At 40.8% G+C, this 14,361-nt stretch overlaps 3 protein-coding genes across 4 annotated transcripts; 2 read left to right on the top strand and 1 right to left on the bottom strand.

Moving 5' to 3' along the window:
- The first annotated feature begins 4,358 nt into the window (after window positions 1-4,358).
- Window positions 4,359-8,492, top strand: chmp5a (charged multivesicular body protein 5a). Its single transcript, XM_084547349.1, has 8 exons — window positions 4,359-4,485; window positions 4,819-4,923; window positions 5,020-5,066; window positions 6,326-6,419; window positions 6,584-6,655; window positions 6,925-7,033; window positions 7,334-7,449; window positions 7,711-8,492. Exons 1-8 carry the CDS (start codon window positions 4,417-4,419, stop codon window positions 7,759-7,761), a joined length of 663 nt encoding a protein of 220 aa, XP_084403475.1. The 5' UTR covers window positions 4,359-4,416; the 3' UTR covers window positions 7,762-8,492.
- Window positions 8,493-9,006: 514 nt separating this feature from the next.
- On the top strand, window positions 9,007-11,854 carry bag1 (BCL2 associated athanogene 1). The gene is made up of 7 exons (XM_084546420.1): window positions 9,007-9,229; window positions 9,629-9,760; window positions 10,190-10,272; window positions 10,344-10,457; window positions 10,562-10,669; window positions 10,764-10,826; window positions 10,912-11,854. The coding sequence occupies exons 1-7, from the start codon at window positions 9,193-9,195 to the stop codon at window positions 10,999-11,001; spliced, it is 627 nt and encodes a 208-aa protein (XP_084402546.1). The 5' UTR covers window positions 9,007-9,192; the 3' UTR covers window positions 11,002-11,854.
- A 151-nt stretch (window positions 11,855-12,005) lies between these two features.
- Window positions 12,006-13,954, bottom strand: myl12.2 (myosin, light chain 12-2). 2 transcript variants are annotated; one of them, XM_084546422.1, is made up of 4 exons: window positions 13,794-13,954; window positions 12,917-13,125; window positions 12,651-12,812; window positions 12,006-12,527 (listed from the first exon to the last, which is right to left on the bottom strand). In XM_084546422.1, exons 2-4 carry the CDS (start codon window positions 13,098-13,100, stop codon window positions 12,355-12,357), a joined length of 519 nt encoding a protein of 172 aa, XP_084402548.1. In that variant the 5' UTR covers window positions 13,101-13,125; window positions 13,794-13,954; the 3' UTR covers window positions 12,006-12,354. The 2 variants fall into 2 exon arrangements, with proteins under 2 accessions (XP_084402548.1, XP_084402547.1); XM_084546421.1 differs by lacking the exon at window positions 13,794-13,954 and having other exon boundaries at window positions 12,917-13,233.
- Window positions 13,955-14,361: the final 407 nt, after the last annotated feature.

A 14,361-nucleotide genomic window follows, 5' to 3' on the forward strand; every position in this document is an offset into this window, starting at 1 on the left:
TGAACTGCATTCATCAAGACAATATCAGCCAAATTAAGCCCAGGTCTGAGCCTCGTGTATATATATAATGTGCTGCTGCTGCTGCTGCTGTATCTGCTGGATATTTTGTTGTTAATCTTTTGGCTTTGGATGTTAAAGAAAATGCTCAATAAATAAAGTCACTATAAAGCCGTGAAGTGTGAACTTGTCTTGATTTTAGGAACGTGGCCCCTAATCCATGAGGGTTCAAGAAGCGCATCGCTACGAAACTTGAGCCCACCTCCCCATTCACTAGGTTCTTCAGCCTTGTAGTGACTCTACTCGAGTCGGATAAAACATTAGTGTTTCCATGGTGAGCATGCTGAAAGGTTTGTCGTGCTAATTGTAGGGCATATGTGTTGATGGCCTTGCAGAGGAATTTGCAGTGACTGCTAATTAGACCCTGTGTGAGTTTTTTTTTCTGTGTAAATATTTTTTTTTTAGGTGGAGGCTGAGGTAAAGATGCAGGCGGCGTATACAAAAAGACTTTCCACCAACCAGAGGCCTGGGAGCCTGATGGTCCTGCACAGTATCTTATCTGTTCCTAGTACTGCACTATTCCTAGTACTGCATTGTTCCTAGTACTGCACATTTACCACTGTGCCCCTCTTCTGTTGTTTGTCCACCACTACAATGTCAGGTTGGTTTGCCATCAACAGATTTTCAGCCTGTAGTCCCACAGGATCTCGGCTAACCCATTCTCCACCGCCTATTACAGACATCGTACACCTCGACCACATCAACTGTTAACGGTAGACGTTAGTTTATGTCCGTTTTTTTCTGTGATTCAGTCGTTTGTACCTCCTAAGTCCTCATTCGTGCCTCCTCCCCTGTGTATTCAGCTGCAAACTCCTATAAAACCTGTAGTCAGACACAAATCAAGAGGACTGACCTGACACAGACAGCAGCTGTGTTGACCTCCTTGTTGCGTAGAAAAACCTCTCAGAGGCCAGGGAGGATGGTTGAGTCAAATACTCGTAAGAATATATACCGATCAACCACAACATTATGACCACTGACAGGAGAAGTAAATAACACTGATCATCTTGTGACAATACAGTGTTCTGCTGGGAAACATTTGGACCTGGGATTCATGTGGATGTTACTTAGACATGTAGCACCCACCTAGACCAGACTAGGCACCCGCACCCCATAGCAATGACACTCCTTGATGGCAGCAACCATCCCCAACAGGATGCAGCCCGACACAGACACACACACAAAAATGGTTTAGGAACAACTCAAAAAAACATGAAGAACAGCACAAGGTGTTGACCTGGCCTCCAAATTCACTAGATCCCAAATTGATCACGTTTCTGTGAGATGCACTGGAACAAGCCTGATCCACCGAGGCAGGGGTACTAAGATGAATTCATTTCAACTGTGAAAGGAGGCAGTCAAGGCAACGATCACTGCGAATGACGGATACAGTGGACGACATATTGTGAATATTCCTGCATACTGTTATCCCTGATTTTGGTTCCTACCACCAACCTCACCATGCTGACAGAGGGCTCGGAGCATCGGTTGAACCCAGAAGAAGAAGAGCTAGCTCACTTTTTGGCTGGAGAACATGCAAGCGGGTTACCTGGGCAACTAGAGGACGGGGTTTGAGTGTCAAGGTGTTGTCCCAAATGCTCCACACCTAAGAGTGACCAGAGACTCTGGCTTTACAGAGCAGCACTACATGATATTATTGACTGAATGAAGTAATTCATATTTAAGTACTGTGTAAATTAATGTCATCAAGTCAAAGAAAGAAATTACAGCTTCTGATTTGATGGTGAGAGATAAAAAGAAAGAGAGAGAGAATACTTTTTTAAGCGCATGTCTAAAGGTTTAGGAGGGCATGGGTACATTAGATTGGGAAAAAGGTCATGTGAATCACCGCAGAGAGGTCTGCACTCTGTAATTTAGTTTGGAGGACTTGGTGAGTAGGAGTTACCCCTGACAGAGATGCAATACCCCGAACCACTGCACCACCAAGCCAACCCCTACTGCGAATCAAACTCCGGCCCCACTGGTGCATATTTTTTATTCAAAAGAATCTTTTTTTTGTTGTTGTTTTTTTCTACATCTGGCATTTGTCAAAGGCTCCAGAACAAGGAAGCTCTCTTTGCGGCAGCTGACAGTCCTAATTGTGCACAGATAACAGAGGTTTGAGAGGCAAATTAAATCAATCCGTCCTTGTGTGCATTGATGAAACCGTCAGCCATAATTACCGAGATTACGACTTCTTTTTTTTTTCCTGCTCTTTGCCTCTCTCTGTCAAGGTGTGCCTGTATTAGCGAGCCATTAGATGAAGCGAGGTTCAGAAACAGGCTTTTGCTTCTATTTTGTAATCTAACTGTCCAAAGGAGAAACTCGGTGCAGGATGCATAAGCTGCGTGCTAAAGATAACAAAGGTTGGGGGGAAATGAAAAAGGTCAATTTGCTATTGAAGACTACTGTATGTGTTAGTATTATGTGTTATTAGGTATTAACAAGCCATTAATCCATACCACTTTTTAATAAAGCTCCAATTAAAACGGGTTTATGAGCAATAATAGATATCGTCATTTGTGGTGAATAAATTGTTTGGCAGTGCCTCAGAGATTTCTCATGGGCACAGGTTAGGGTTCTGTAAAAAATAATAATAAAAAAAGGTCTTAGAAGGTAAGTAAGGTGTAATTGTCCACTGTAGAGAGGCTTCAAGAGCTAAAAAGGAAAAGTAATTGTCATGCATGGAGCGCGAGAGAGGTTTTTCGCAACCTTTCAAAGCTGAAAAGCTGCTCTGTAATGAGAGTTTTATGTATTACGTCTGCTTACTCCAAGTATCAATCTCCAAGGAAGGTCTGAATAAATACAATTTTTAAAATAAATTTGATCAGAATGATTCCTTTAGACTGCTCAGGTAAAATTATGTAAATTGTATGATTAATCCTGTCCATCTAAAACAGAGGGGTCCCCTGTCACATGGCTAATGCCTATGAGTTAGCAGCTCGGCTAGAAAGAGATTCTCAGACTTCTGGAGTTAGAACATGTAGTAGATCAGTGAATTAGCTCATTCACATCATCAAATATTATTTTAGCAACAAACATTTACCTGTTCCTGCTTTTTAAATGTGACCATCTTGATGTTTTTATTTGTGATAGCGAGCTAAACCTCTTTGAGCTTCTGCTGCTATCGTCTTATCCTCTCCTCCTACTGTCCCACCTTCCTCTTTTGGGACAGATGGGTCCCCCCCATATTTGCTGGGTTCTATACAAGGTTTCTTTCTGTTAAAAGGGGTTTGTCTTGCAACCGTCACCTTAGCGCTTGCTCTGGAGGTTTCATGCTTTGGGTTGTTTAAAGTATCTTGAGACAAACTGGATTGCTGCTGATGCAATAAATGAAACTGAATTGAACTGAGCACTGATTTGATAAAATAATAATAATAATAATAATAAGCCCTGCAATAGACTGGCGACCTGTCCAGGGAGTACCCCCGCCTCTCGCTCGATGACGGCTGGGATAGGCTCCAGCAGACCCCCACAACCCTTAACAGGAATAAGCGGGTACGGAAGATGAATGAATGAATGAATAATAATAATAATAATAATAATAATAATAATAATAATTTAAAGATGTTAACACTGATTACAGGAAACTACAGAGGGGATGTTTCATTATCATCTCTTATGATTTATGGACAAAAAAAAATGATAACAGTTGCAGCACTGAATTAATTTAGAAAAACTTGCTAAAAGTGGTAAAATAATTTAATTAACTGAGAAAGGAAAGTGCAAAACTCCATGAGTAATCGAATAAACCCTCACATTTATCTTGTGGCCCTTTGGAAAGGGCCCAGTCCCCTGATATAAAGTATGTGAACTAGCTTGCTAAAACAATGATGTCACTCACTCATATGTGTAACATAACTAATAACGTTGCATGTTAATAGATCTGCAAGAGGAGCCATTCATCAGCAAGACAAAATCTTGCACTTTTGTACCTACTACTAATATTAAAATTGAAATTAATACCATATCATATCATATATACCCACCAATCACTGTGTGCAAGACGGAGGGTATATTTTACGATGTGATATGTGATAAAATAAAGTTGAAATATTATAATCAAATAGTCCAAACCATATATTTAATTCCGGCTTTTCTGCAGTGGAGGCACAACAAAGACTGGTGATGGATGCTGTGTCAGGATCGGACAAAAGGTTTGCAGTGCCTCCGCTCACCACCGAGGGGCAGCCGCGGGCCTCGCCCCCTCATTGGTCGCCACCGTTTACGCCAGCCAATGGGATCGTTTTGCGTCCGAGCCGTTGCTTCCGGGTGTCCTCAGTGGAGAAATCCCTTTCCATTTTTATTTGTTGTTTTTGTGTATATTCTAAGGAACGCTAGTTGCTGCGTTTGGAAAAAATGAACAGGATATTCGGTCGCGGAAAACCCAAAGCGCCTCCTCCGAACCTGTCGGACTGTATCGGCAACGTGAGTACTGTCAGGAGGAGAGGTTTTGTTGTTTATGTGTGTGTTGTGCGACCTAACGGTCCAGTCACTAAGCTAGCATGGCCACAAAAGGGTAGTAAGCAAACCCTGCTAGCTAGCTAGCAAGCTGCGTTTAATGACCACTTTCATGCAAATACAACACAAACAGCTATATTAATCTCTGCTTAGATGTGGAACATGCTTATTTAACAGTCTTTTTACCTTCTTGTTATCCTCTAATGATCCACACACTCACTTACACAAGCAAGAAGGAGTGTGTCTGCTGTGCCAGGTTGCTGGGAATCGTTTCCTCTTACAGATCTCTTCCTCTCTCAGGTGGATGCCAGGGCAGAGTCCATAGAGAAGAAAATTGGCAGGCTGGATGCTGAACTTTTGAAGTACAAGGATCAGATGAAAAAGATGAGAGACGGGCCCTCGAAGGTGGGACAGTGTCAGCCACACTGTAAAGGTTACGGGACGAATATAGCAAACTTCAGCTTTATTTTTATTTATTTTTTTGTTCCTTCCTAAATGCAGAACATGGTGAAACAGAAGGCGATGAGGGTCCTGAAGCAGAAGAAAATGTGAGTCCTGCACTGTGCAAACATACACTGAATAAGCATAACATTATGACCACCTTCCTAATATTGTGACTCCAAAACAGTTGACTCATCAGAGAATGGACATGGGTCTTCTGGGGTGTCCTGTGGTGTCTAGTAACAGGATGTTGTTAGTGGGAGCCTCTGTGAATCATCCCACAGATACTTGATCAGTTTGGGATCTAGTGAATTTGGAGGCCAGGTCAACACCTTGTGCTGTTTTTTGTGTTTTATTTTTTGAGTTTTTCCTGAAGCATTTTGTGTGTTGCATCCTGCTGGGGATGGCTGCTGCCAACAAGGAGTGTCATTGCTATGAGGTGGGGGTGCCTGGTCTGGTCTAGGTGGGTAGAACATGTCTCATTAACATCCACATGAATGCCAGGTCCAAAAGTTTCCCAGCAGAACAAAGAATTGTCACAAAATGGTCAGTGTTGTCTAATTCTCCTGTCAGTGGTTTTAATGTTGTGGCTGATCGTTGCATATATGATAACTACAACCTGACTGACATATATTTATATAGTATCTGCACCGTTGATACCATGGACCTGTTACTACTGATGTTTCATGTACAGGCAGTGGGGGACATACATGTGGTACCCCACCAGTCTAAACTCACTAAACTAACAAAAGATCTGTTATAGAGCAGATAGAAGGTGGCCCCTGGGTGGGTTGTGGGGTATTAGGGCCGTCATAGGTTAAAGCGGTTGTTTTAGAGTTTTCATCACAAAATCTTTCAGAAAGATAGCTGTCTGGTGGCCGCCTTTCTCAATTTTGTCATGGGACCTCAAATAACTGCTTGGTTTTCCTGTCCTGACGATGCACCCCGACGTTTTTTTAGCTGTAACTGTTTAAATGTATCATGAATAACAGTTTAGAAATTAATAGTGGGCTGTAACTAATGATCAGTTACATTCCAGATGCATTGTTTGGTAAACGGAAAAATTCATGTCACAATTTCATCGACCTCAAGTGGATATTAGAAAAATATTTAATTGTGTCTCAAGCCAAAGGCTATTAATTTTGTTATGAAACAAGAAAAAGAAGCAAATTCTGACAAATTGAGAAGCTGGAACCGGTAAATCTTTCAAGAAAAAACTTAGTTGAATATCAAAATAGATTAACTGTCTTCTCTCTAATCAATTAACAATACTATTATGAGCCCTGTCATTGGTGCAGCTGATTAAAGAAAAGTTTATCTGGCAAACTATGCTTGTTTCAAAAGCGACTGTGCTGTTCTTACCCAGGTATGAAGGTCAAAGGGAGCAGCTGGCTCAGCAGTCGTTTAACATGGAGCAGGCAAACTACACAATCCAGACGTTAAAGGACACAAAAACAACGGTAAGGACGAAGACGCTGAGCAGTCTCAGATTTTGTTCTGTCAATTAATGCACAAACGTTGAGGTGGAGTTTACTTCTTCTAGGGACTTAACTTGGAAGGACAGATTACATCTCCAGTGGCTATATTTTTTTTTTTCTCTGACTTGTGAACTTTGTGTTCCCAGGTGGAGGCCATGAAGATCGGTGCAAAGGAAATGAAAAGGGCTTACAAGGATGTCAAACTGGATCAGATCGACGTATGTCTATTCTCCATTAAACTGTTCCTGATATCATTCAGTTCTAATTCACAGAGGCAAGGCATCAGTACTAATTAAGATGAAGTAAATTTCAGTTCTGTTTGTACCTAAAAGGTTACTTACTTGCTCCACATTCACATTTAAGTATGATAATGTCAGAATCACCAACATAAGATTCAGATTTGATAAAAATTTTTACACGTAAGGTAAATTCCTGTCTTGCGTGAAAGTTAAACGTTGGTTGCATGTTTTTTTTTTTGGACTTCCAGGATTTACAGGACCAGCTGGAGGACATGATGGAAGATGCCAACGAGGTACAAGAAGCCCTGAGCCGCAGCTACGGCACTCCAGAGATCGATGAAGACGACCTGGAAGCAGGTATACACGACTGTCTTTGACACTTTCGCTTTTAGCCCGTGTCTAAGAGCAGTTTGCAGCGAATGATCGGAATGAATCATGGCAGGGTTACACTGTTGCTATGGTGGAGGTCTCCTTTCCCACACGCAATGATGAATTAAAAATCAAGGCATTACTGAGAGCAGGTGAAAGTCAGGCTCACTGACCAGGGCAGAGCTGTGTTAATTAGACAAGAAATAAAATATGAATGAATATTTATCAAAATTCTGTAGAACCCACCTGGCCGGTCTCTTGATTCAATCTGTAACACTGTGGTTTCAGAGCTGGACGCGCTGGGTGATGAGCTGCTGCTGGATGACGACAGCTCGTACCTAGACGAGGCCTCAGCTGCCCCGTCTATCCCCGAGGGAATCCCCAGCGACACCAAGACAAACAAGGTAACAGTGACGAGAGCAGAGGGTTACCGTCACAAAAACACGTGAAAGGAAACTTAAGAATCTAATTTATTCATCGCTGCTATTAATATTCAAGCTTCAAATCATGTGTCTGTTTTTTTGTAAATTGGCTAAAAAGAGAAATACTACTTACATTCAGTTCTACTCATTTAATCGACATGAACCAATTAAATGAATAAAAACACAGAAAACTTGATTGTGTAACCCTGCCTAATTAATGTGTTTTTCTTATCTCGTTGTCAGGATGGTGTTTTGGTGGATGAGTTCGGCCTGCCGCAGATTCCCGCCACATAAGCGAGGAACGGATTAAAACGACTGCACTTCGACTGGAAACACTTTTATATGTAGAGTAACACTTATACATGCAAAAAAAACAAAAAAAACAATTTGACCTGAAAACACTACGATTTTGAAGCTGTCCCGGTGTTGGGTTGTGTATTGTTACTACTACCGTGCTAGCATGTGGCCTTGTAACATACTGAACCTTTTTTCTTACACCCCCTCTTGTCATACTCAACAACTTGTCCGTGTCAGTATTATAATTTATTTGTGTTACAACTTTTGTTGTGTTATTTAATCATTATCATATTGAGTTGTGGAGATGATTGTCGCTCGGCTCCGTGGGGTTATTTCAAAACATGCAAAATAAATGACGTGCTTTAATGATGTGTGTTCACATGCAAATCAGTCTTTGAGGATACATAGACTTGGTCAGACGTTTTTTTTTTTGTGAGTGATTTGCTTTCTTGCTCAGACTTGAGGGAGCTCAGCTAAGCTAACAGTTAGCTAGCCGGATGACTTAGCTGTTAGCTTAGCGCCAATGACTGGAGACGGGGAAACAGCCAAAAAAAAAGAAATAACTAAATCCATTGCACTTTTAAATCTCAGTGACTAATATTTTTAATGTATTTATTTTAAACAAGTACAACAAAACTGTATCAAGTCTAAATACCACTTTGTTTTTCTGTTTTTTTGCAAAACTAATTACATCCCCATCTGCCTCAGTTGTACTTTGTGTTTGAGCTAATTAATGCTTACTTCCTTTTTAAATTCCTTTCTCTCTGTATTTCCACAGTGAAAGCTGAAATAAAGTGATGACGTTTCAACAATGCAAGGGATTTCCCACATACATGAAGCAAAATTAATTAAAAGTCAATACATATAGAATAACGACTTCATATGTAGATTGAGAGGTAACAGTTGGAGGTAATCCCTCTAAAAATGCGACTCTGGTGGGACTCGAACCCACAACCTTTGAATCACTTCTCAAGTGTTTTTGACTAGAAGTCCAATGCGCTATCCATTGCGCCACAGAGCCAGCTGACACGCCACGAAGCCCACCCAGTTCACAAACCTGTGGAGCGATATAACTTCTAAATTTAACTTTGACTCCTTCATGTGATATCTACTAACACGTGGCAAAAAACAGGTGTTAAAAATAAGCTCTCTTGTTTTTCCAGGAATACATATTACCTTTATTATTATAACAAATAAGAGTATAACGAGTTGTGTTTGTTGTAGTGTTGTTTTTATGTGTTGCTCCGTTAAAATAAACAGTAAAAATGATGCACGATAAATGTAAAGTCTAAAAAAAAAGAGAAGAAGAACTATTTCCGGTGTATCCCGGAAGTAGTTAGCAACCAGCAACAGTTAGTTAGCGGTGCATTTTCATGTTGTAGTATATACAGTCAATGGTGGTGTTTTAAAGACGCTAAAAAAGCAAAAATGTCAGACCAAACGATAACCGTGACAGTCGCATATGGTACAGTAATATGATTCTTAATTACATGACGCGATAATTACGAGACGTTACCATTTAAAATGTACGTTTGCTGACCTTTGATCACAGCTAGGAGATGCTTAGCTAATGTAGCTAATGTAGCTGTTACCAAGCATTGCGAGTTTAGCTGTTACTTATTTCTGTTAAATGTTATTAATAAATATACTTTAACATTGCAATTAATATACTGTGCCTGCACTTTTGTCAAGATATGTGTATTTTTTCTTCGTTTTACGTTCATGATTTATTGGAGCTATCGGGTGATAATGAGAAATCTGTTGTCAGAAAATAATCGACACACAGGGAACTGCTCATTCTCATATTTTCAGAGTTGCAGCTTTATTTTTATTTTATTTTTTTCCCCCCCTTCCCCTACTTTAGGATCAACTAAGCACAGCATCACACTAACAGGTCAGGATGATAATGGCAAAGGACTGACTGTTAAAGACCTGTCAGAGGCTCTCATGCAAGCCACTGGAGTCCCATCTGCCTCACAGAAACTCATCTTCAAGGGTAGGCTGCTGGGTCTCTCACCTTTAACACCCAAGTGATCGTCAGTTTCATGTTTTCATTCAAACCAGCACAAACAGACTCGGGGACAGCTTCCTCCCCAGAGCTGTGAAAGCAATCATCCCATCCCCCTACATAACCCTCTTCCCCCCTCCAGCCACACACACACTCACTTTCTAACATACACGCACACACACACACACACACCCCGCTGATGACAATCAAACAGACCATCAGTCCTCAACAGTAATACAATCACACACTCACAACATTTCATAGACTGGGACTTGCACTAAGCTGCACTCTGTTTACATTTCTTCTCTTTTTAAATGTTGTGTTATTTATATGTGTGCCTCTTAAGCTGGGAGTCTCTGCAAAAGTTCATTATGTTCTCATAATGACAATAAAGACCCTTCATCATATTTATCCCAGGGAAATCACTGAAGGACATGGAGGAGAGTCTGTCCAGCTACGGAATAAAAGAAGGCTGCAAACTCATGATGATTGGAAAGCGGGTAAGCTCCTTTACACATCACGCACCTCCGCCTTTGTGTTTAGTCAAATATTGACAACAATCTACAAACAGAACAGTCCAGAGGAAGAGGCTGAACTGAGGAAGCTGAAAGACATTGAGAAATCTGTGGAGCAGACGGCTAAAAAGCTGGAGAAGGTAGATGGGGAGCTGACTGGACTAAAAAATGTAAGTAAATAACTGTTGGTTTGTTTTTTCCGGATTCCACAATACACTTACTTTGCGATGTCCTTTTCTCTTGTTTCATTGATGTTGTAATTTTTCCTCCACAGGGCTTCCTGGCCAAAGACCTCCAGGCAGAGGCGCTGGGTAAACTAGACCACAGAGTGAAAATAGCAGCAGAGCAGTTCATGAAGATACTGGAGCAGATAGATGCTCTGGTAATCTATTTTAGTTCATTTTTTTTTTTAAGGGCATGTTTTATTCATATGCGATATTTATAAAACAAACCATGAACTGCTCCTCTTTTAACAGAATGTCCCAGAAAATTTTAATGACTGCAGGATGAAGAAAAAGGGACTTGTAAAGACAGTGCAAGTGAGTATATATCATTATTTTTTCTGCAAATTAAACTGTGTCCTTTTAACTGAAAGTAAAATAATAAGTGACTATTCGTTCATAGGATTTCCTTGCCCAGTGCGACAAGATCGAGGCTTGCATCTCAGACCACCTGTCGAAGATCCAGTCGAAAAACCTCGCCCTGGCGGAGTAGCCAAGCCTCCAGTGTTATACATTGCTCTGTGAGCAGTGGCAGAGTGTACAGAAAGCTTCCAGTGTGAAGCAGATCCTGGTTTATTTATTGTTGGTGTGACGTGTGCGAGAGAATCTTCAACGTAAAGGATTCGGTGAAAAGATGGATGCCGGTTATCAGCGCTGATGATGGGTACATCGCAGACACATTCTCTGGTTTAAAGAGAGAAATGAAGTGCTGTCTGAGTTGTTGTAACCACAGACACTCCATGAAGTGATCGAAGGTGCTTTTATTTGTGTTTAACTATGTGGATCCTTTGAAAACACCCCAACATAGTGCTGAATAGTACTGCTAAAATCAAATGTCTATGAAAACGTCACCTTTTTATCACTGCTCAGTAATAGTTTTTTTTTTAGTGTGTTCATCATCAAGAGTTTGGTAACTCCTATAGGGCTTTGCTCCACTTTGGCCACAGGAGCATTAGCGATAACGTGTGCTGTTCTTTTAATCCCAAAAATTGTCAGATTGCGTTGAGGTCAGGTCCGTGCAGCGCAGTCAAGTATCCACAACAAACTGGGAACATTTCTTTAATGACGTCACTGTGCATAAGTGTTGTTGAAACAGGAATTAAGACAAGAAATCAAATTAGATTATAAACAAACAAAGTCTCTAAATGTCAGATTTTCTTCATATTTGATGATTAAACTAAATATCATTAAGGTTTGGGACTGTTGGCCCCACAAGAATCAACACAATAGGATATATGTGATAAGTACTTCTCATGATATATTTTGTCACAAACTAAAGGATACACTGATAAAATAAACACTTGTTGCAGCCCTGTTGCATACCAATAAAATAACCCAAGAAACAATGCTGTCCACATATTTTTGATTATATAGTGTAAGGATTCTGCATGAGGATTCGTCAACAAACCACCTTTGTCACAACTAGTGTCTGATTATGTATCTCTGGAACAACATATCCATATTCCTTTGTTTTAAAATAAACATTTTTAAGACTTAACAGCATCTGTGATTAATCTCAGAACACAATTTAATCTCAATCATTAAATTTCCTACAAAAAAAACATAACGAACACCTTGTGTCAGTTAATTTCCAGCTTTATCCATGAGGGTCTTTTTCGTACGTCTTTAACTAGCTTATATCGACCCTTTAGTGATGTCACAGATGTGCAAATGAGCTTAATAGTGGGATTGGAAGGGGTGTGACCCAGAGGTTGAAGAAGCAGCTTAAAGGAATGACCCTCAGTATAGCTATACCACAGTGAAGCCTTGTCGTGAACCAAGTTGCAAGATACAGCTGACCTAACTTAAACATGAAGTACAGATAAAACCTCATCCAGTGCTGCCCCTAATCATCCTTGTCCTTCGCACCGTGTTTCAGAATACGTGTGAATGCTACATAATTGAAGTTGCCTTTCTTGTCAATGGGCGCCTCACGGAAGAGCTCGTCCACGTCCTCGTCTGTGAACCTGTCGCCCATCGTGGTGAGCAGCTCCCGCAGGTACTCCTCCTGGATCATACCTGTGGGCGGAAAACGACTTACATTCTTGCAGAGGGGTGGTGGTTGCTGAAAGTGCCACGAAAAGAAGCACAAGCAAGTTCATTCAACTTTACATCCATCTCAGGTTCAACACTCCGTCTCACCTGTGCCTTCCTCGTCGAAGCAGGCAAAAGCGTTGCGGATCACGTCTTCGGGATCTGTGCCGTTCAGCTTCTCTCCAAACATGGTCAGGAACATTGTAAAGTTGATCGGGCCTGGTGCTTCGTTCATCATGGCCTCCAGGTACTCATCTGTGGGGTTCTTACCTAGAGAAAAACAAAAGGTTAGAGTGGCTCTAGCCCAGTTTTAAATGTAGAACATTTACTTTAAATCACTGTCTCTAAATGTGTGAAAACAGCAAGGTGTCTACCTAATGAGGCCAGCATGTCGTGAAGGTCTTCCTTGTCAATAAAGCCGTCCCTGTTCTGGTCGATCATGTTGAAAGCCTCCTTGAACTCCTGGATCTGAGACTGATCAAACATGGCAAACACATTGGAGGTGGCGCGCTGAGGACGCTTCTTGGTGTTCTTCCCCTTGGCCTTTTTGCTCGACATGTTTGCAGCGGGTAGGTCTTCCCTCCTGTAATGCAGACGACGTGAAGGCAGTGAGCTTGGCCTACCGTCAACATGATCCCACCGCATTTCCAATCACAGACGCTTTAGAGTTTGTGTCAGTGCGGGAGCAACTAAAGAAACTTTTTAATGCACAGGTTTGACTTCCTGAATGATGTTTATTTGCATATTTGACTGCACAAGAATATCTTTAATATGATAAACTGTAGGGAAATGTGACAGATTTAGTCTATTTTATGTGCTTTCTAGGTTAAAATATCTACTTAAATCTTATTTCCGACTTTAATAACATTATATTTTGAGTACCATTCAAGTTAAAAACATGTAATACGTGTTTTTATGCAGGATGTGTTGTCAAGCCACGATCATAACAAATTATGCTAGCATTACTTACCACATATTGGGTGACAACAGTTAATGAAATAACCAAAATACCACAAAATAGTTATCGAAGTGTGACAGTTATCATCTTTATGTGTGCTTTAACACATATCTAGCTACACACATTTTATTCACTAGCCAGCTAACCCACTGTTGACCTACATAGCCAGACTGACCAGGCTAGCTTTAGCCGAGCTAGCCGAGGTCAGTTCACAGGTAAGACGTACTCCCTTCTGAGTCCTAACATGACGTGGCCTCGACGTGAGGCAGACAGACGAAAATTAAAACACCCACCTTGGTGAAAATATGTAAGAGTTATAGCTAAAAAGCTGCACACACAGCTACCACAGCATCCACAGGCTGATAAGGAGGAACCATCAATGTTTTATTTCCTTCTTCCCAAACTGACCAATCAGCGTAGCCGGAAGGGACCAACCGTCTGGAATATTCCACGTTGCCAGGCCAACTTGTTTTTGTTGTTTTGAAATTAAAAATTATTATATGAACTGATACTGACACATATTTTCTTCTTATACTGGCACAATTACCTGCACAGCTTTATTTTAATTATTTTAATTCTATTTGCCCATGGCAGAAATACTGTAGTTAACACGTTTCACCACCAGGTGGCAGCAACTACCTGTGCAGCTGAAAAACATTGATCCAACGTTTCAAGCAATGATTTCAACTAATCAAGTCGTTACTCAAATTCTTATTTTGAGTTCTTTATCTGAATATCAAATTTACGACGATTAATTAACTGCACATTGATTACGAATAAGTAAGGTGGAAAACTGATCTGTAAGAAGAAGGTAAATTGAGTTAGTCATAGCATAGTTTGTGGCCTCATTTTCATGCAGCC

The sequence above is a fragment of the Chelon labrosus genome (genome assembly GCF_963514085.1).
Source record: "Chelon labrosus genome assembly, chromosome: 6".
Taxonomy (NCBI): Eukaryota; Metazoa; Chordata; class Actinopteri; order Mugiliformes; family Mugilidae; genus Chelon; species Chelon labrosus.

Coding starts and splice junctions, on each gene's coding strand:
- myl12.2 (XM_084546421.1), bottom strand. CDS start 13,187: ATGCGGTGGGATCATGTTGACGGTAGGCCAAGCTCACTGCCTTCACGT. Junction 12,813..12,916: donor CGACATGCTGGCCTCATTAG/GTAGACACCTTG, acceptor GTTTTTCTCTAG/GTAAGAACCCCACAGATGAG. Junction 12,528..12,650: donor CTTCGACGAGGAAGGCACAG/GTGAGACGGAGT, acceptor TTCCGCCCACAG/GTATGATCCAGGAGGAGTAC.
- chmp5a (XM_084547349.1), top strand. CDS start 4,417: ATGAACAGGATATTCGGTCGCGGAAAACCCAAAGCGCCTCCTCCGAAC. Junction 4,924..5,019: donor TGAGAGACGGGCCCTCGAAG/GTGGGACAGTGT, acceptor TCCTAAATGCAG/AACATGGTGAAACAGAAGGC. Junction 7,034..7,333: donor TGAAGACGACCTGGAAGCAG/GTATACACGACT, acceptor CTGTGGTTTCAG/AGCTGGACGCGCTGGGTGAT.
- bag1 (XM_084546420.1), top strand. CDS start 9,193: ATGTCAGACCAAACGATAACCGTGACAGTCGCATATG. Junction 9,761..10,189: donor ACAGAAACTCATCTTCAAGG/GTAGGCTGCTGG, acceptor TATTTATCCCAG/GGAAATCACTGAAGGACATG. Junction 10,273..10,343: donor TCATGATGATTGGAAAGCGG/GTAAGCTCCTTT, acceptor ATCTACAAACAG/AACAGTCCAGAGGAAGAGGC.